The sequence below is a fragment of the Heterocephalus glaber genome, unplaced genomic scaffold, assembly GCF_053883595.1.
Source record: "Heterocephalus glaber isolate CG9 unplaced genomic scaffold, H.glaber_assembly_v1.0 deba00001497, whole genome shotgun sequence".
In the NCBI taxonomy this organism is placed as follows: domain Eukaryota; kingdom Metazoa; phylum Chordata; class Mammalia; order Rodentia; family Bathyergidae; genus Heterocephalus; species Heterocephalus glaber.
Window position 1 is genome coordinate 60,132,507 of NW_028258320.1, and position 22,643 is coordinate 60,155,149.

The 22,643-nt window shown below is 38.6% G+C and overlaps 1 protein-coding gene across 5 annotated transcripts in view; it reads right to left on the minus strand.

Annotated features, from left to right (window-relative positions):
* The window catches only part of Abraxas2 (abraxas 2, BRISC complex subunit), a 32,191-nt gene that overhangs the window by 6,746 nt on the left and 2,802 nt on the right, over positions 1–22,643 (minus strand). For 3 of the 5 annotated variants that reach the window (XM_087185612.1, XM_013069967.3, XM_013069968.3), the window contains exons 2-8: positions 18,047–18,137; positions 13,323–13,359; positions 10,718–10,784; positions 4,495–4,524; positions 3,009–3,199; positions 1,413–1,532; positions 639–723 (exon numbers count right to left, since the gene is read on the minus strand). In XM_087185612.1, coding sequence (XP_087041738.1) covers positions 639–723; positions 1,413–1,532; positions 3,009–3,199; positions 4,495–4,524; positions 10,718–10,784; positions 13,323–13,359; positions 18,047–18,137 — 621 coding nt within the window. The remainder of the gene's footprint in view (positions 1–638; positions 724–1,412; positions 1,533–3,008; positions 3,200–4,494; positions 4,525–10,717; positions 10,785–13,322; positions 13,360–18,046; positions 18,138–22,643) is intronic. The other 2 variants (XM_087185613.1, XM_004838757.4) reach the window with 1 other exon arrangement.

The window sequence follows — 22,643 nt, forward strand, 5'->3', positions numbered from 1 at the left end:
GCTTCTTAAAATGAAGCTTTCTCCGGGCCTAGGACAGATTCCTCTACTTCACTGTTTTCCTCCTTGTCCTCAATGGCAACTTCAAAGTCTCCTTTGTGCTCAGGGTTCAAAGCAAACCACTCCTAATGACATTATCAGGAACAATGAAAAGAATGTGGGAAAGGACTGTCAACACCTAGCTTGGAATCTGGCTCATACGAGATGATTCCACACATACTTGTTGCATGAATGAGTAAAAATGAACAGGCTCCACTGTGATCCTCCTACTTGATGGAGGCAGCAGGGGCAAAAGTACAAGGGCTAGAGAATGGAGGAAGTGGAGATATAATTACTGGAGACAGCTGTGTTCTTTAAACTAAGAATCCATTTACCTAGGAAAAAAAATACTATGACCAATGAAAGTGTTTAAAATAGTAGTATTAATAATATACTTCAGATCTCTACTTCAGGCACATAACGAGTGAGAGAGGTTTTTGTGGGCTGGCACATGTAACTACTCTTCAGATCTGATATTATTTTAATAAAGCACATTCTGACTTTTGGACCACAACGCATTTGTCAGTTGAAAGATTATAAAAATTAAAACAATTACAAGCATTTGAGCAATATAAATGAGAGTCAGTAAATAAATCAATTACCTGTACTTTCTCCTGAAGTGCATTATAAACCTGATAAATTGCCCTGATGTCTTTCATTACTCCATCCTTGTCAAAGAAGTCAGTACTAGAAGATAGAAGGATGTCACAAAGTTATTAAAACTACCAAGGGCTGGGGATTTAGCTCAGTGGTTCCACTGCCTGCCTCACAAGTGCAAGGGTGTGAGTTCGATCCCCAGTACCAAAAAAAACACAAAAAACCATAAACCTGAAAGGTATTTTTCCAATCACTTCTACCTTAACCTGCTTGCTGTGACTCCAAGATGCAACTATCTAAGCATAACATGCCTATCTTACTAGAATTACAGAGGAGAAATGAAAAAGAGCCCATGTCACCAAGACAACTTAAACCATATTTAAAAAGCTATACATTTTTCAGTGACTACATTCAGCTTTTAGGACCTGAGAAATATACATACCCTATATAGACTTTTGTATTAATTATTAAAAAAATACTGCAGCATATGATAAAGAGTAAAAGTAAATTATCATTTGAGTAAGAATAAAATTTTGTTATATGGTAGTATTGGTCTAGAAAACTACTTTTCTGCATTGTTTAATTTCAGTCATGATAAACTTGATTTTATAATTCTCTACACATTAAAAAATACGTGATAAAGGGCTGGGGATTTAGCTCAGTGGTTCCACCGCCTGCTGCGCAAGCGCAAGGACCCAAGTTCGATCCCCAGTACCAAAAAAAAAAAAATACTTGATAAAAGGAGGGGTTCTCATCTCCCATTTTACCTTTTTACTTACCCATGTTCTTTAATAACTTTGGCATAACTCTGAGAAGTATTTGGCACTGAAGACACTTTGTACTCTTGCTGGCTAGTATTGCCTAGATTGGGAATAGTAAGTGATATCCTTTGATTATACCTATTGGAAAAATTGAGAAAGAGGTCAAGTTAAAAGCACCACCCTTTTTGTTGTTGTTGTTATTTGAGACAGTTTCACTGTTGACAAAGCTGGTCTTAAACTCATGGGGTCACATTTCGGCATAGAGGTGTGTGCCACCATGATTGGTTTTAAAAGCACCATTTTAAGAAAGGGGCTTGAGGGCCGGGGATTTAGCTCAGTGGTTTTGCCACCTGCTGCGCAAGCACGAGGACCCGAGTTCAATCCCCGGTACCAAAACAAAAAAAAAGGCGGGGGGGGGTCTTGAGGCCAAGTGCTGAAATGAGAGGTGTATGCCCAATGCTGGGCTTTAAAAGTACCATTCTGAAAATGGGGCTTGAAGCCAGGGATTTAGCTCAGTGATTCCTGCTTGCTTCACAAGTGCAAGGACCTGAGTTTGATCCCCAGAACCAAAAAAAAAAAAAAATGGGGCTTGATGCTGGGAGTGGCGGTGAACACCTATAAATCTAGCACTCTGGGAGGCTGAGGCAGGAGGATCTCAAGTTTGAGCCTAGAGATCCTGTCTAAAAATAAAAGAGGGCTAGGAATGTAGCTCAGTGAGAAGCCCTGGGTTCAATCCCCATTACTGGAAAGAAAAGTAAAAGGAGTAATAGGATTCATAGTCTGACATGGGTAAACTAATAGACAGTGTCATTTTGCACCTAATTTGTCAGACAACTCAAGGTTGCATGAATTTGCAATTTTTTCTCTTTCTTTTTTTTGGTACCAGGGATCGAACTTGGGACCCTGTGCTTGCACGGCAGGCGCCGGAACCACTGAGCTAAATCCCCAGCCCAATGTTTTCTCTTTAAGTAGAAACCTGATTGCAAATTCCTTAAGGGCAGAGATCATATACATCTTCTGCATCCCCAAAGCAATAGACAAGTGCTAAAAAATACCTATTAATAAAATCTTGCAAAGTTAACGATTAATAATTTTTTCACTGATACTGATTTAATATTTTCTTCTACAAGTGAATTCCCAGAGGGAAAGCTTTCTGCTGCCCATAAGCAGATAACATCATCACATAAACGTGTCTTTCACTTAACCAAGTTTACAACGCAAAACCCTCATTAACCAGCAGGTGGATCAATTTTACAATTTTGTCTTTGAAATCTATGTTCAAAAATTACAATCAGACTTCTGAAGTAATAAACATATATAACAGACTATGGAGAAGCAATAACAATTTACACCATTTACACCAATAAGAATTTATGTGTAATACACGTCTTACTAATCCTTATGGATCCAAAAACCATTTTAATTTATACAAATGACTGACGAGGAAAATACATTCTCTAACTATAAAAAGAACCAGCTAAAGAGAACAATAAAAATTTTTCTTTATAGATGCGGTAAAATGCACTATAATGCACATTTTCAAAGTGATGAATCTCAATTACATGCGCCAACATCTTTCTCTTTATGTGAGGCATTTCAGAAAGCTTTCTTTACCTGCGATTTGGTCTAAAGAGAACATATTCTAAAGCATGAGTGGAATTGTTGGCGGTGGAGATGAAGCTGAAGAGAAGGAAGACGAGGTCAGGCACACCAAGGATGCGGGTGAGCTGCTTATGGATAACCTGCTCTCTGTATGACATCTGTTGTTGTGTGTTTCGCCGGAATCTGTACCATCCAATAACTTTCTACAACAAAAACAGAACAAAAAAGTATTAAAAGTTGCATGATTGGGGCCAGGGATTTAGCTCAGTGGTTTTGCCGCCTGCTGCACAAGTGCAAGGACCCGAGTTCGATCCCCAGTACCAAAAAAAAAGTTGCATGATCTGGGTGTAGTGGTGCACATCTGTAATCTCAGGATTCTGAGAGCCTGATGAGAGGGATTTCAAGTTCAAGCCCAGCCTGGGACCCTATCTCAAAATAAAAAATGGCTGAGGATGTAGCTCAACGTGAAGGCTCTGGGTTCAATCCCCAGTACAAAAAAGAAAAGAATGGAAGAAAGAAATTACATAAAATCTTACAAATTTAATTCTGAATATATCCATATAAGCATTTGTATAGAAATGTTCATAGCACCTTAGCCCAAAACTAAAAACAGTCCAACTGTCCATCAATAAGTGAATGGATATTGTGTATACCTATACAATGGAATCCTACTCAGTAAAAAAGAACTACTAGTATATATAACATGGACAAATCCCAAAATAATTATGCTGAAAGAAGCCAGATTTTTGGGGGGATCATATGCTAAAGTATTCTATTTGTATAAAATTCTGGAAAATGAAAACTAATCTACAGGGATATAAAGCAGTTTGGTGGTTGACAAGAATAGGGATGGAAAGGGGTGAGAAAATGGAATTACAAGAAATACACATGGAAACTTTTGCAGGTGATGGGTATGCTCATTATTACAAGGTGATAGTTTCATGAGTGTTTACATACATCAAACTAATCAAAAATATACATTCAAAATGTATGTTGTTTATCATCTGTCAATTATATTCTAACACCTAACAAGAGAATAACTAAACTGGCTAAGTGAATTAAAATCTTTAGAAGAATACTTTACATAATGCGCTTGCTGGACATCTGGAAGACAGATGACACAAAAAACATCTTGGGAACTTGCCAAACTGTGAATTCCTGGGCCCCACCCAAGTCTATAGAATTATCCTCTACAGGTAGAGCCAGGAATCTGAGTTTTAAATAAATTTCTTGAGTTTTTGTTTTGCATACCGAAATTTGAAAACTTCTGTCACAGAAACAATTCTTTATTAGAAAAATGATCTTCATAAAGGTTCTTTCTTTGAAACAAATTCTTGCAGTAAAAATCCTGGGTTTTTGGTACCGGGGATCAAACTCGGGACCTTGCGCTTGGGAGACAGGCGGTAGAACCATTGAGCTAAATCCCCAGCCCTAAAAATCCTGTTTTAAGAAGTAAAGGTAGGGGCTGGGGATTTAGCTCAGTGGTTCCGGCACCCACCTCGCAAGCGCAAGGTCCCAAGTTCGATCCCTGGTACCAAAAAAAAAAAGAGAAGTAAAGGTAGTTTATAACTCTTAGTGTCATATTCAAATAAATAGGGAAATTTAAAAATTTTTAAAAATTAATTTTATTGGTACATTCTAGGTATACAATATAATGACATTCATCATTGGATATTTGCACCTTTACATAATATATCTGATTCTTATTTTTTCCCCATTTCCCTGCCCTCCCTTCTCTACCCCTCCACCCCTCTCTATTTACATTTTGTTTCCATTTTTTCATGTAAATTCCAGTCCCTTCTTTCCTTTCCCCTACTCGTTCCCCTCCCCCTTTGCACCTTTTCTTCCTATTTCACATTATCTATTATACATTTAGTCCTTATTTACACTTTCAGTTTCTCACACCAGAGAAACTATTCGGTATTTATACACGTGTGTCCTATTTATTTCACTTAAAGAGTATTGCCTCAATGTGCATCCATTTAGCTATAAATGTCTCTAATTTCTCATTCTTTATAGTTGAATAGTACTCCATTTAAAAAAAAAAAATCACATTTTCTTTATCCAGTCTCCAGTTGATGGACAACTGGGCTGTTTGCAAGTTTTAGCTATTACAAACTGTGCTACTATGAACATAAAAAAATTCTTTTTGAGACAAGATCTCACCATGTAGTTCAGGCTGGCCTTGAACTCACAATGTAGCCCAGGCTGGCCTTGAACTCGAGGTGCTCCTCTTGCCTCAGCGTACCAAGTACTGGGCTCACAGGTGTGCACCACTATGCCCGGTTTAAAAGTAATTTTCTAGTTAAGAAAATATAGACAGAAAAACTATCAATTAAGAGCTATCAATCTTTCGAACATGGTGCATTTCATTCCAATCTTTTGTACTTAACATTGGAACCACATCCTCTATAAGGACTGGGGCATGTCTCATACTGTCTGTTTCCCTGCAAAGACTTGAGGAGCACTCAGTAAGTACATTGGCTATTTTCATGAAACACTCATAGATTAAAAAATTTACAAGTAGCTATGGGACGAGTAACAGTGCTTTTCAGTCATGTGGTTTCCAACTGTTTTTGTTTATATTTTCTAAGAAACAGGAACTTAGGGCTGGGGATTTAGCTCAGTGGTTCTGCCGCCTGCCTCACAAGTGCAAGGTCCCGAGTTTGAGCCCTGGTATCAAAAAAAAACAAAACGGGAACTTTATTAATTTGTGTCCAACATCAACTAACAGGAATCGACCTATTGACTTGACATCTGACAACAGTTTTAAGCAGTTTCACTCATCATTTTAATCAGTGAAGAAGGAGATGCCAAATTAATTCACATCGGTAATAACTACAATTCTACCTTTTAGAGCTAACAGACAAGCAGTCACAAAATTACTGAGCAATTAGGTCTCTAATACTGAAAAGCACATCTTGGAGAGCTATGTCTGGGCCATGATGAAGAATTATGGATCTCCTTCCCTAAACTTTATCTCAGCTGATGCTTCATAACTACTTTTTCATACAGAATTTCCTCTCTATTCTCAACATTCACTTAAAACATTTTCTGGGGGCGGGATTTAGCTCAGGGGCCGGGGATTTAGCTCAGTGGTGCCACTGCCTGCCTCCCAAGCAGAAGGTCCCGAGTTTGATCCCCAGTACCAAAACAAAAAAAAAAACACCCATTTTCTGGCACCAAAGCAATCATACCAACAGTGGGCATATTTATCGGCTTTAGCGTGTGTTCTTCTGGGCCTTAATATAACACTGTACTAGGAGAATTGTTATGCTGTTATCTATTTCAGAGTATAGCCTCCATCTTGCTTTATTGGGCCTTAGCCTAAAGCCTGAAGCCTGCAGAAACTGCAAAACCAAGTGTGGATTCTGCCAGCATAGCAATTCAGTCCCTGACTCTGTTGTACCTGTGGGATTTTCATATCAAAAACATCCTCAATCTCAACCTAACACTTTAAATGTACCTTTGTGGGTAGTTCAGCAGCCTTCTGAGGTGATGGTATTATTTTGTGCCTTACCTTCGAGGTGCCAGGGGATCTAAACTAGAATCAATTGTAAAACTTTTCTATTATCTAATATTATATAGCATCTCTGCTTTTCAGCTGGACATCTGTATTTTTTGTTTTTGGGGGGTTTTCTGGTACTGGGGATCAAACTCGGGTCCTTGTGCTTGTGGGGCTGGCAGCAGAACCACTGAGCTAAATACCTTGCTTAAAGGTAGGGTTTTTTTTGTTGTTGTTTTTTGGTACCCAGGATCGAACTTGGATCCTTGCACTTTTGAGGCAGGCTGCGGAACCACTGAGCTAAATCCCCTGCCCTGGACATCTGTATTTTTTTAAAAAATCTTACAGGTTTATATTATGGAAGAGTATCACAGGGAATACAATGAACTGTAAAATAAAGTTTTTATCAACAATTATCATGAAAAATAGAACATAATTTCCAAGTGAGGCAAGGAACAAATTTATTTATTTTGTAAAGTAAAATTAAATACAAACATCTATATAGTTCTATAAAATCGACACTACAGATCAACTTTTAACTTTTTTGGGATTCTTGGTTCCAACAAAAAGAAAGTCAACTACAGCTAATAATCTATGAATGGTTTACTGTGTCTCAACAGCAAAGACTTTTTAAAAACCCCCAAATTAATTTGGAAAATGTGTCCCTGCCTACTACTGAAAAATACTACATCATGCAGTTCTTTCCCTTTTTTTTCAAAAATTTTTGAGACAGAGTCTTGCTAAGTTGCCCTGACTGTCCTCAAACCCCCAATCTTCTTGCCTCAGCCTCCTGAGTAGTTGGTATTACAGGTGTGTGTCATTGTACCTGGTTTCAGTTCATTTTCAATTAGTAAAATATAGTCATTAAAAAACCTCAAAAAGTGTGTACCTAGCATTGATATATTCTCCATCACCAAAACAAAATAAAAACACAAAACAACAAAAATCCTGCTTTTTTCATTGAATGTTAACCAAGAGACTTTTCTGTCATGTGAAAACCTTCCTCAGGGTTTCGACGAAACCATTGAGCTAAATCCCCAGCCCCTTTCCTCATACTTTTTAATGGCTGCTTAAATCCCATAGTATGGAGGTACCAACATAACTGACTTAGTCATTTCCCACTGACAGACATTTAAATTGCTTTCAAAATCCTCACTAGTGGGGCCAGGGATTTAGCTCAGTGGTTCTGCCGCCTGCCTTGTAAGCACAAGGTCCTGAGTTCGATCCCTGGTACCAAAAAAAAAAATCCTCACTATTAAGCCAGGTGTGGTGGCACATGCCTGTAATCCCAGCATTAGGGAGGCTGAGGCAGGAGGATCACCATGAGCTTGAGGCCAGCCTGGGGTACACAGTGAGCTCAAGGCCAACTTGAACAACATAGTGAGACCCTGTCTCAAAAAACAAAAACAAAATCCTCACTATTAAAAAACCAAAGCAACAAATATTCTTTTACAAGTTGGATCAAAAGGCCAAACTGATCGGTTTAAACCTTGGATCTACCTTTTTTGTGGGGAGGGATGATGTAGCATAGTACTAGGAACACAGGGCCTTCACAATAAGCTACATTCCTAGGGATTTTTTTTTATGTGTTATGAGACAGGGTCTCACCGAGTCACTAAGTTACTGAGGCTAGGCTCAAACTTTCAGTCTTACTGCCTCAGCCTCCCACAGTGCAGTGCCACCACATCTGGCTGACTCTACTATTAATTGCTCAGTTTTCTCAATTGTAAAATGACTAATTTGCTTCACAGGGGTGTTGTAAAGATTGCATATTTAATGGAAAGAGCTTAAAACATGGATTGGCACAGAATTAAAGTGTTCAATAATTCCAGCTTTTCTTATCTTCATAAAATATTACTTTTTTGTGCCATACTCTTGGATTTGGGACTGCATATTTAAAACTGTTATTTCAAAACTAACCTGTCTGTATCAATTTACTTTCACCAACTACTGCTTCCTCATTTCCTGACACTTTGTCAACACTGAATATTATCAATGTTTTTATTTCTATGTATGTACATATGTATTTATTGGGGGGGGCTATGGCAATCTAACCCAGGGCTTGCTTGCTTGTTTCCTTCCTTCCTTTTTTTTTGGTACCGGGGATCAACCTCAGGTCCTTGCACTTGCACAGCAGGAGGCCAAACCACTGAGCTAAATCCCTGGCCCCTCTTCCTTTCTTTCGACAGACTCTCACCTAAGTTCCCTGGGCTGGCCTTGAATTTCTGATCTTTCTGCCTCTACAACCGAAGTAGCTAGGATTACTGGCTAATGCTAACATGTCCGGCCTTTTATTCTTCTGCCAATCTGATGGGTAAAAAACTAGCATCTCATTGTTTCTATTTGTGTTTCTTGATTGAAGTGGAATATCTTTTCATTTACTTCTTGGCCATTTGTAGATTTCTTTTTTCATGAACTTCCCTTATTTTTCTTTCCTTCCTTCTTCCCACCCTCCTTTTCCTTTTCTCTTTCTTCCCTCCCTCCCTCCTCCTCTTTCCTTCCTTCCTTCCTTCCTTCCATCCATCCATCATCTTTTTGCAGTACTAGGGATCCAATCCAGGGCCATTCTATCACTGTCCTATACCCTGGTACTTTTAATATGTACTAAATACTCTACAAAACTATGAATCAGTAAGAATCTCCATAGAGGGATGGAATATAGCTCAGTGGTAGAGTGTTTACCTTGAATTCATGAAGCCCTGCCTGGGTTCAATCCCTAGTACTGCAAAAGAAAAAAAGGCAGAAAGCCTCAAGCTAACAAACTTTAGTTTTAGAAAGTATAAAAAAGGTTTCTAAGCTAAAATATTAAAATAAATGGGAAAGTAAGGTAGCATCTGGGAAATGAGGGATGGTCTACTAAAAGATTCCAGAAAGTATGCTCCTGGGAAATCACTGAAAATGGAAAAGCTGGACCGTGTGGCACCTATGGCTGCTCCTAACATTCTTTCCCAGTTGAGCAGGCAGCCTAGTTAGACCCCCAGACCTGAGCACCTCCTGGCTCAGGAACACACAAAGCTATACTTCCTTTCTTCTAACCTATCCTTCCAAACTTCTTTCTTTTATCCTCACTTGCTTCTTCCTTTACATAGAGTATACCCAGCAGTGGTACTAAGAAAGTCTGTTTGTACAGAAGAAAGGGTATTGATTTACTCCTATGGCACTTATTCCTAACATCCATAAACAAAGCCATTTTTTATTTTTTGAGAACTTTTACTAGTACTTTTGTCCCCCTCAACTGATGGTTTAATAGCCAATCTATTTTTCTGGAATTTATATCCAAAGGAAAAAAAAATAAAGCCCACACATGGTAAATCAATAAATTATAAATGAAACTAATACACAATACCGTAGCAATAAACTCTGGTTCATTTTCAATTTTATTCAGATTTGCTTACCATATATAACCAGAACATCACAGAGATGTATTGGCAGAAATAATAAACACCTGAGTTTTTGGAAAAACACCTGTGTTCAGCTTCAGTTTAGCTTGAAGGAGTAACATATCTAAAGATGTTTGGTAGTACTTTACATTTTTTTTTTTGGTAATTTTATTTTGAGACAGGGTCTTGCTAAGTTGTCTAGGCTGGACTTGAGTTTGTGGTCCCCCTGCTCAATCTCCTAGAGTGCTGGGATTACAGGGGTGCACCATCATGCCCAGCTTGTACCTTACATTTCTTAGAAACATTTTTCTTGACTATAAAATTAATACATGTGTATTAAATATTTGCAAAATTACTAAGTTACAAAGTAGAAAGAATGAACCACTTGAAGTCAACTGAATTTGTTAACTTTCCAGATTACAGTTCACCTTTTCTTCAAATTTTTACATAACAGAATCACACTATAAATATCTAATTTTTCCTATTGATATATTATAAACAATGTCTCATATCTACAATGTACCTTTAAAACCTACTTAAGTTCCCACAATGAATGTAATCATTATGTACTGGAAACATGTATTAATAAAAATATAATTTTGAAAAAATAATCTTTTTTTTTTTTCCTGGTATCAGGAATCAAACTCAGGACCTTGCAATTGCGAGGTAGGTGTGGTGCCGCTGAACTAAATCCCTAGCCCAGAATCTATTTAACAGAATTCCTGCATGAGAGCATCAAATCTCACTGTTCCACTTTACATTCTTTTCTGTTATACAGTTGGGTGCTAAGATAAGGAACTATTTTTCTATCAGAATGGGCAATAAATAGAACATACCTTTCTCCGATCTTTAAGAATTCTGTCCAGACTGTCTTCATTAACTTTACTTGCGTAGTCATAAAAACTGTTTTTCAGAGAGGAAAAAGCATTTTATTAAAATCTCTAATACTGTGACAGAGATGTTCTATTTACATGTATCTATGGGGCATGTAACTCTACTAGAAATATAATTGCTTTATGTATATAAAGAGATAACAGTCTAAATGCTTTCCTGATACAAAGTATCTTTTCTGTCAAAGAATACTTATGAGATCGCTACATTCAAAAGACACTACTTCCAAATGTGAGAGGTGTTTGATAGCAAGTAATTACAAAATGTGTGGTTTTAAACGACTATGACATCTTTTGTTTCTAAGTATCAATTATTTATGAAAAAAGATAGCAGCTCATTTTCTGAAAAACGAAGAGAAACAAACATTTTTTGAATGCTTAATAAGATACTCAACCATATGATTTTATGATATTTTTCACATCATTCTTATCTCAATGCTGGGAGGTTCAGCCCAACAATTTAACAGATTTTATTCCCTTTTTTTTTGATACTGGGTATCTAACTCAGGACCTTGCGCTTGCCAGGCAGGCGCAGTGCCACTGAGCTACTTCCCTGGCCCTTTATTCTCATTTTTGCAGATAAAGACAGTGAAGTTAACTTAGTACCCTCAGATCTGGCTACCTTCAAACAATGTGCTCACCGTTAAAACAAACCATTGTAACTAAGATCCTGTGGTGAGTGGCCCACGTACATTGATGAATTTGCCCTTTCCTATCTCTGGTCATGGTCTTAAGAATGCCATGCTCATTCCACCACTGCAGGCTTAAAGGTAGGAAGAAGTTCAAGGTACAGGAGCAAACACTGACTCCTGAGTCAGGAGATACCAGCTCCAGCCCCAGTTCTGCTTCTCACTGTAGGATCTGGGTTAAGTCACTTACCCTATCTAGTCTCCATTTCCTTTTTTTACAAAATAAGAAATTCAGAGGAGACAGATGATTTCTAGTTTCTTTCATCTCTAAGAATTTTAAGTCTCTGAATTAAACTCAGGCAAATCCTTGTTCTTGTACTACTTTGCTGACAAGTGTTTTCAGGAATTCCTCAGAAGGGTCATGGAGCAATGCTTTGACAGTCAGGGTTGGATTAAATACTTCCATACACCAAAGAGAAGCCATTTGTTATGGTTTCTGTCTAGATGTCCCCATAAAGCCTCATGCGGTCATAGATGGGGCTTTTCAGAGGTGGCTGGATCTAGAGTATGTGATGCTGGGATTAAGTGTGTGATGCTAGGATCAAGAGTGTATGATTATTAAATTAGTTCACTGATTGGTTTGGCATAGTTCTGGGTGTGGCTAATGGGAAGGCCCACCCTGGATGTGAGCGTTATCCAACCTAAGGGTGTGTAGCCTGGATAGAATATAAGTGACAGAAGAGAGCTGCTGGAGTTGCTTGCTGCTGCTGGTCACTTGCTACTTCAATGCTGGCTGCCTTCTGCCCACCATGGCCTGTTTCTCCTCTGCCATCCATCCTGCCTTGGAGCCAGCTGATTATGGACTGAAACCTCTACAAACTGTGAGCTAAATAAACCTTTCCTTCTTTAACTTTGGGTGTTGGGTATTTTGTATTTTGTCTCAGCAACAAGAAAAGTAACTGACACCATTTATGGACCAGCATCTGAATCATTTCATTTGCTGAAATTCTTTTCAAATGAACCAGTGGTTGCTCATCTAGCTTCCCTATTCCTCTTTCAGTCATGTGTCAATTTAAAAGAGGTAAGGTTCACAGGCAGCCATCTTGCATAAAGACAACCCTCTGCATCAATCACGGGTAAGGGTGTATATGTTCAATGAACATGGTACAAGTCCCCAGAGTATTTGGGTACAGGAGGCTAGATATTTGGAGCATGGCCAGGGTAAAAGCTGCAGGGGACACATGGCAGGAAGAGTCAGGCAGAAGGGTCTGGCAGAGGTGAAGGAAGAACATGATGATCATGAATAGTGAATGGTGCTCATGTGGCTCTACTAGCAAGAAAGTACTGCCCTGAATTCCAGGAAGGGTGAAAAAGTAGCACCACAGCTGAAATTATACTAGCCTTCAGGTGGAAGGTCTTTGTGTTCCCTTATGTTTTAAAAAAATTTCTTTCCTTCTTTCCTTCCTTCCTTCCTTCTTTTCTTACTTTCAGAGACAGTCTTGCTATGTTGTCCTGCCTGGTCTTAAACTTCTGGGCTTTGTACAACCCTCCTGCCTCAGCCTCTCAAGTAGCTGGGACTTAACAAGTATGTGCCACTGTCCCCAGATCCTTTCCTTACATTCTATAGTTGACCACTGAACACATGTTATTTCTCTTAGAATTACTTATTATTTTATCTATATGCAATCACTGATTAACTCTTCTCTAAGGTTGAGACTATGACTTACAATTTCTCTCTTGCCATTTTCCTCACCTAACACAGTGCCACACCCACAGTTAACACTCAATGAATAAATCATTTTGGGCATTCCCAGCTATACTTGTGACCTCAGAGCCACAATCAGCTACAGGCCTAAATCTCTTAGTTTTTAATAAATTCTTTTTGATAAAGACTAAAAGCTACAAAAAAGGATGTGGCTTACCTAAAAAGTTTTGAACAAGGCTGATGGTTATGGATTTCTGTAATTAGAAATAAAAATAGATCTTAGTCATGTAAGACACAGGCAACTATAAAATATCAGCTCAGCTTTTTGTTTTTTTAAACCAAAATCTCAGACAATAAAGAGAGTTTTCTTCTCCCAAACAGGTACTGTGTATATACCAATGACAGCAGTGTGGCTTCTTTACACCCAGACGTACATTCTCAGAACAAAGCAGACTGCAAAATGTGTTTGTCCATGCACGATGAGCACACATCTGAAAGCTCTTATTCAGGAACATGCCTGCTATTGTGTGCCTTTTTCAAGCTTACCTATTTAAACAGAGCATCATAGGAAAACATAATCACTGACTGGAAGTACTTAATCAAGTTGGATAAAAGCTTTGAGGACAGCTTGGGGAGAGAAGGGTCTTAACTACCCTACCATTAATAACCAACTAACAACTCATGACAACTTGGGCCAGGTGTTTTGAAGGGAAAGGAACTCTGGAAGTCTATTAACCCTTTCAAAGACAGTCAGTACCAAGGGAGAAGTCATTTATAAGGCAGATCCCAACGTATCTAAAAAGCTGCTGTGATTAAGCAGAATGAACAATTTCTTCAAGCTCATCGGGGCTTAGGGCCTGGGTTTCTTTAGAAGGCCATGAGACTGACCATTGAATTCCATTTATCACATTCTCCTAGAGAGCAACTAGCCTTCTGCTGTTTAAAAAGTCAAAGCCGCAGTTTCAGGCAGTAATTCTACCTCAATTAAAATGAACCACGACCTTAAAGGACACATCCATTAGCTTCTGTGCTTGTGTTAATGTTGCTAAAGTGCACGCAAATACAAAATTTCCACAGGCAAGAAGAGTTTTTCTAATTATGGCATTCATATAGTGACGCAAATAAGAAAACCTAACCTAGAAAAATGTTCTTCTTTTGTCACTAAAATGATACAGGACACCATGATAAGTTATTTCAGAGATATTGTTAGTCATTAAGATGTAGAACATTTGTAGCAAACATTATCTAGATTTCACAGAAAAGAAAATTTAGCTTCTACTTTAAAGAGTACTATCTTTTAGTGAAATCCCTGGAGAAAGTTCTGAACTCTATATGCACACTCCTGTCATCAAGCTGCCCCAGCAGTGTCCTTCATAATTTATAACCAGGATTAGAGGCACACTACAGACATGCTCCACAGCGGGGGGTGGGGATGCGGGGCGGGGGGGGTGTGTGGAGTGCTTGCATAGCAAGTGTGAGGCCCTGAGTTTAATCGCCAGCACCATACACATGCACACGCGCGCACACTCACAGAGCACAGTTAGGTTCACACATGCTCCAGTAACTTGGTATTTTCAGAAGGAAACAAGTATTTCAAGATTTTTGGCAAGTTCTTTAAGAACTTCATGGAGAAAACAGGACATTGGTCTTGAACGTGACAAAGCCACGGATTGTAATAAAGTTGGAGGATACACTAACTGACAGACTTTAGAAAGAAGACAGAGGCTGGCCAGCTTTGTCTGGAATTTCCAGTTTCCCATTCCTCAACAGCTCATCCACACGGAATGCTTCTCTTCTTGTACTGTGAAGGTCTTGCTAACACCTCCCACCACACCTTACACTGTTCTTGCTTCTCTTCCTGGTGGGTGAGTTAAATAATTCTCCTTTCCCCTTCCATTCTTTCCAATAATTGTTATTATGTTGCCTCATTACCTGAGGACTTTTTTCTATTGCTATCTATTTCCCACCACTCATACAACTGAGTGAAATCAGGTCTACTTAAAATTAACTGTTTTTTCAAATATGCATACAAAACAAAATGTAGACATACCACATTCAAGTTGTGGTATTCCGTATAAAGACCTCCATTGAAGAAAGTAAAGTAAAAGTGTCTGTGTATAGATTTAGACATTTTCAACAAATAATAAATTTGGTCAAGCTGGGCATGGTGGCACACGGTGGCACTATGGGAGGCTGAGGCAAGAGGACTGCAAGTTTGAGCCCAGCCTGGGCAGCTCAGGAGTGAGACTCTGTCTCACAAAAATAAATAAAAATTTAAAAAGGGGCTGGGTATATACTAAGAAAGAAAGAAAGCTAGCTTTTTTTTTTTTTTTTTTTTTTTGCAGTACTGAAAATTGAACCCAGGACCTTTGCACTGAGCTACATCCCCAGCTCTATTTTTTTATTTTGAGACACGGTATCACTAAGTCCCTAAGTTGCCCAGACTGGGCTCAAACTTTTGATTCTTCTGTCTCAGCCTTCCAAACTGTTGGGATTACAGTGTGTGGCACCATACTTGACTAATTTTGTCAATGTTTTACTTAAAACATTTGAAACAAAACAAAACAAAACAAAACATTTGCTTGCGGGGGTGGCAGGTACCGGGAATCAAACTCAGGACCTTACGCTTGCCAGGCAGGTTCAGCACCAGAGCTACATTCCCCGCCTTTTTTTGTTGTTTTTTTTAAGATAGGGTCTGTTTATCCCATTTTGGCCTCAAACTCACAATCTTCCTGCCTTAGACCCCTGAGTGCTGGGGTTACAGGTGTATGTTACCACACCTGGCTTACTTAAAACATTTTAAGGGCCAGGGATTTAGCTCAGTCATTCCACTGCCTGCCTCACAAGCACAAGGTCCCAAGTTTGATCCTAGTACCAAAAAAAAAAACAAGGAAATTTAGCTATTCCAGAAACTTCTCACTTTTCTGGTGAGAATACTATACATGGCACTTGACCTAATGTCGGGCCTTTCAATCGATCCAGCTTTTACACTGTCCCTGGTTTATGTTTTCAAATACAGTATGTATTTATTTTTTTAAAAACATTATAGGGCCAGGTGGGGATTTAGCGCAGTGGTGCTGCTGTCTGCCTCACAAGCGCGAGGTCCTGAGTTCGATCCCCAGTACCCAAAACTAAAGACACAAAAAATTACAGTAGTAACAATACATTTAAGATATTAGCAAACATGGGCCGGGGATTTAGCTCAGTGGCACCATGCCTGCCTTGCAAGCACAAGGTCCTGAGTTCGATCCCCAGTACCAAAAAAAAAAAAAAAAAGATATTAGCAATCAGCTGGGCATGGTGGTGCACAACTGTAATCCCAGCACTTGGGAGGCTGAGCCAAGAGGATCGACACAAGTTTAAGGCCAGCCTGTACTACACAATAAGTTCAAGGCCAGCCTGAACTACATAGTGAAACCCTGTCTCAAAACACCCCCCCCCCATAAAAAGATATGGACAGTTTGTTCAGGAATATCCATAACTGTTTGAATCAATAAACTGAACATAGCTAATGAATTAAAGACTGCACTGCAAAAGATGGTTGTCACTGTAGTCTATTAACTGTGATTCCTAATAGTTACGCCACTTTTTTTATGCCAGTTTACGCCAGTTTTTTTCCTCAAAAACTAACACTACCTCAGGCCTCACCCTTTCTCCCAATCCATGCACCAGAAGGCTACCAGAAACACTTCATGATTTGGTTCCACACATGACCTAGCTAGCCACCAGTATTTCAAACCATAAACCCCTCATCTTCACATGTGCTATGTTTTAGAGACAGGCCAGATTCCATGTGTCTTTTATGAACTCCTTGCTCTATCCTCCCTGAATGTACAGCCCACTGGTTCTCAGTTAACTTCTTTTATGATGTCCTTACCAATTTCCACTCCATCAGATTTTCTCTCAACCTCTGATATTTACCTAATTTTCTTTGTTTCTTTCTTATAGCCCTTATTTTGCACTGTTTGATATTTCTATTTACTTGTCTTATCCTCCCTATAGTTTTGGAAGGCAGGGATGCATCTGGGTATTCCTTTCTCTGCCTAGTATATGTCTCTCACTAGAAGTTCTTCAATAAACGCTGCACAAATAAATGAAACGTCCCTTGTTTTGTTCTGTGTATCAGGATGTGCTGTTTGGTGATCTGCTCAAGAGGTACCTAAAAGCACTATGATCTCTATTTATCAAAAAGAAACTGGGCTAGGGATTTAACTCAGTGGTTCCAGCTCCTGCCTTGCAAGCGCAAGGTCCCAAGTTCAATCCCTGGTACCAAAAAAAAAAAAAGGAACTAATCCACAGAGAATGGGTGTATCTATAAATACTTCTTTCTCTTCCCCAGCAACCTCCCCTAAAGTGACCATTTGGCTCATCCTTTAGAAGGCTGTGTAGGTTTAGGAAATACCTCATTTTTTCCCCCAGAACCAGGGATCAAACTCAGGACCTTGCACTTGCCAGGCAGGCGAGGCACCACTGAGCTACATCCCCACTGAGCTACATCCCGGCCCAGGAAATACCTCAAGTAAACAAGTGTAAATATTTTTGCCAGATCCCTCTAGAAAGGACCAGCATAATACATCCATTCATTATAGTATGAGGTGATATGGCAATGAGGAGAGCCTAATTTATAAACTGGACATTTGCTAAGGTTTTAAAGAGATACATCAGGTGGTCACATAGAAGATCTACACTCACAGATATGCAATGTAAGTTTACACTGACAAAATATTGCATATCATTTATAGTGAAAATAAGTTTAGTTTTAATACTTTTCATACCTTAGATTCAGTTATATAACTGTATATAAAACTGTACATAAGAATAAAACCAGTTTTTACTTTTAATACTTTATATTAAAATCATGTAAGAGCCAAAGAACAAAACAAATAATAACTGTATATTTTAAAAAAGGGTATTTCTAAGGTCAATGATAAAGTTACTTACCAATAACTTGCAGGAATTCTGTGTTGCTAATTTGTGAGTCACTGATGCTAAAGGTTTCCTCCTGTCTTACCTCTCCCAGCAAAAATCCTTCCTAAAAGTAACAACAACAAAAAAAGTCAGGTTAAAAGTAATTTTTACTAGAATTAAGAATTGAGGATGTATAATTGTATAATGATTTTAATAATAATCTAAATAAGCTTGCCATGTAGATAACAATTTTATAAACCAGGCTGGGGATTTAGCTCAGTGGTCCCGTGCCTGCCTCACAACCACAAGGTTCGGAGTTCGATCCCCGGTACCAACGGGGCGGGGAACCAACAACCAATTTTATAAACCAAGAGTACAGCCATCTGAGATATATCTATTAATTGGATTGTTTGAAAAAAGGATTCTGTAAGATGGTAAGTATTTTGTTTTTTGAGGCAGGCTCTATGTAGTTTAGGCTGGCCTTAAACTTACTATGTAGCCTAGGCTGGCCCTAAACTCATGGCAATCCTCCTGCCTCAGCCTCCTGAGTGCTGGGATTTTAGACGAATGCCACCAGGCCTGACCTAAAATATTACTTTAATACCTCTATGTTTTCCCTGTTTTGGGGTGAATTCATCATCTAAATCCTATTGAGTCTCATAAATCAGGGAAAACTGGGGCCGGGGATTTAGCTCAGTGATTTCATCGCCTGCTGCACAAGTGCAAGGACCCGAGTTCAATCCCTGGTACCAAAAAAAGAAAAAGGAAAAAAAAATCAGGGAAAACTCTCAGGATGTACAAATATCCCAAGGCTGTTTTTTTTCTTTTCTTTTTATTTTAAAGTGGTACTGAGAATTGAATCAGGGCCTTTGCATTGAGCTACATTTCTAGCTCTTTATTTTTTTATTTCGAGACAAGGTCTCATTAAGTCATCAAATTGCTCAGGCTGGGCTCAAACTTGAGATCTTTTTGCCTTAGCCTCCCAGAGTGGTGGGATCACAGGCATGTGGCAGACAGGGTTGTTTTCTTGAAACAGCATACAATTTATTCCATTGCTTTAAAAGTCCTACTACAAAAAAAAAGTCACGCTACTGATGAAGGGTAAGGAAATGAACACAATGATAACAAAATGCTCTTGGACAGGCTGGTTTATGAAATTAGGATTTTAGCAAATAAATTTCATATCATTCACAGAAAATTTTTTTCTTTAATAAATGCAGAATTTATTTGTACCTTTAGAGAATTACCTCTTACCACAGTCAATCTGGATTACTAAGCATATTACTTGCTATTTGAGTACTTGATGCCACGTTCAGCACAAGCACAGTTGAATAAGATAAACCCTGTCAAAATAACTTTCCTGAAGGGAGGATGAACTGATAAACTGTCTGGGAATCTCTCTCCCCAGATATTCCTTCCCTTCATTCAGGTCTTTACTCAAAGGGTACCTTTTCAGAAAGACAGCATCTATCCAACAACATGGAAATAGCACCTGCTAAACATTGTGTCCCCTCTACCTTGGATTCTTTCCTTAGTCTTCTTATCCACTGTATTACAGATTTACAGAAATAAGTAAATGCCTATCCCTGACTGAACTGTAAATCCTGCAAGAGCACTATGACATGCTTATTCATTGCTCTCTGTTCTTAGCACAATGCCTAACATGTACTTAGGTACCCAACAGATACTGGCTGTATAAATTTGTTGAACAATTTCCCTGTACTATATACATTTCAATTCTAGGTTGATCCATCACATCAAATATAGAAGCTTCCTAGTTTAAAACCATTTCCAGTAGGAAGTATGAATCTGTTTAGGAGGGTGGAGAGAGACAGATGCTTTACTTTTGCATTTGATTTGGGGAGAGGAAGTGTCCTAAAATCCCTAATATCTCATACAGGGCATTTCTCAAACTTGAGTAATATATAATTTCCATTTTTAAAAAATTTAAGTGTAGAAACACCTACTAAATAAGCTTATCTTTCCCATGTTTCTTTCAATTATGAGTTCTCACTACAAAAGAAGCTGTCTTACAACGAGCAAAATCAAAAATTTTTTAGTCAAAGTGGAAAAAAATTTAATATTCCCTCAGAACTAGACATAAAGAACATAGGTATAAATTCCTAAAGTACTACAGTTTAAGGTTCCAAGATTTAGCAAAAAGGACATAAGACACTGAGTTAAATTTGAATTTCAGATAAATACAAGTAACTTTTAGTATATCTCAAACATTACATAAAAATTATTTAATTCCACTTTAACTGAGTATCCTGCATTTTTCTAACAATCATAATAGTCCTCACTCTGAGAAACAGTAATCTAAATTAACAGCAACATCAAAACATTCTAAAGTCAAGTATGAATGTTTATTCATCTACTGGTCTGGATTATCCAACTCAATGTTACTTTATAGCGGGAACAGGCAAACAACTGCAGTGGCTAAATTCAGTTCAATGCCTGTTAATGTACAGGCTGGAGAAAAAGCATAGTTTCTAAATTTTGGGGGGGTACCGGGGATCGAACTCAGGACCTTGTGCTTGCAAGGCAGGCACCGGAACCATTGAGCTAAATCCCCGGCATAGTTTCTAAATTTTTAAAAGGACAAAATAAAAACAGGAATATTTCATGAAATGTTAAAATTACATGAAATTCAAATTTTAGTGTCTACAAATAAAGTTTTATTGGAACACAGTCATACTGATTTACTGTCTACAGTTGTTTTCTTCCTATAACAGCAGAACTGAGTAGTTGGGTTTTTTTTTCCTTGGTACTGGGGATTGAACTCAGGACCTTACACTTTCGAGGCAGATGGCAGAACCACTGAGCTAAATCCCCAGCCTAAGAATTGAGTACTTGGTACAGAAATTATATGGCTTCCCAATCCTAAAAAATTTACTATTTGTCCCTTTACAGACAAAGTTTGCTAACCCTAGCTTTATAGAATAATGTGTGGCTTTGAATTAATTTCTTTTCTTTCTTTGTTCAATACAAGGTCTCACTATATAATTCAGGCTGGCCTTGAATTCATCATGTAGCAGAGGGTGGCATTGAACTCACAGTGATCCTTCTGCCTCAGCTTCCTGAGTGTTGGGATTACAGGTGCATGCCACCATGCCCAGCTGAATTAACTTCGTGCATGAACAAAACCAGTATGTATTACAAAAGTAAATTTCTAGGGCTCAGGATGTAGTTCAGCGGTAGAGTGCTTACTTAACAGACCCCAGGCCTTGAGTTCAATCTCCAACCGCAAAAAAAAAAAAAGTAAATTCCTGACTCAACTTTAAAACTGAAATTACTTTTACTAGGCTGGGCATAGGCTTGCTTAGCATACATGAGGCCCTAGTTTTGATCCCCAGCACAGGAAAAAAAAAAGAGAGAGAAAGAGAGGAAGATTTACATATTACATATCCATAATTGTGGTAAGGTTAATATGAACAAGAATTTTATATAGAAGAGTTGTGAACTACTGGTACTGGTGAAAATTTCCACGAAGTCCAGCCACGTATCTGGCATAGAGTACAATAAATATTAAGGGCTAGGTCTTAAATTAATAATAATCTAAGTAATATGGCCACCTCACCATAGTATGTTCATTTATCAACAGGTATATGCTCATTCTTACAATAATTTAGCCTTATACATAAACTGTGACATTATTAGTCACTCTACAAAATAGGGTAAAAAGGCATCAATGAATTCTTATTTAATAGCCCATGGAGTATTAGTAGTATCACAAACCACCTACATATTGAACTGCATTATATTATCAAATAACTGGCTGGAGGACCAAAGGCCAGTGTTCAGACTTCCCTCTGGAAAAAAACCATGCTGTACATATTCTTATCTACCATCAACATTGAAGAGAAGTACAATAACTTAATTGCATTCAATTTACTAGTGAAATCGCCTCTCTAGGAAATCAGTTTTTATTAATGGAAGCTAACACTGCTGACATCAAACCAAGACAAATTCCTCCTTCAGTGTACCATTTTGCTTTGTAATGACTACCACAAAAAACCCACCCACTAACTTAATAAATTTGAAGCATTCACTATTAACATCACTTAAAATAACTCCTTCCCCAATTTGGCGGGCAAATTAAATGCCTCCTTTAAGAGAAAAAAATACCTATTTTCACAAAGAATTTCCAGCCAGAGGCTAGTGACATCAAAAGGCAATTGGTAAAATAAACACACTGAAATAGGGAGGATCTGCTCCCCTTGTGGGCTCCAAAGCCTTTGCGTTTCTGGTCAAAAGTGACGTGGGCCTGTCACTTCCCTATTTCACTGCGACTAGTTCCGACTAGTTTCAGTTCCGTGGTCTTAGAATATTCGCCAAGGAACCAAAAACGCAACATCAGGGAAATGTAAACAGACCCCTGCACCTAACACTCCTGTTTACATTCTCCATTTTCCACTGGGGCGGGGAAAAAAACCACACACACACAATCGCGTCTAACAACTACGAACAGTGACAGCCATGGTTTAACCCAGGACAACATGTGAAACCAGAGGGCGGGGTTCGATGCCTCTCCTACACTGCAAGCCCGGCCTCTCGACTACTTCGCGATCCCTGGCGCCCCTCTTAAATCTACAAGCTTGGCTCAGGGAAGGGCGGGTGTTCAGTCTAC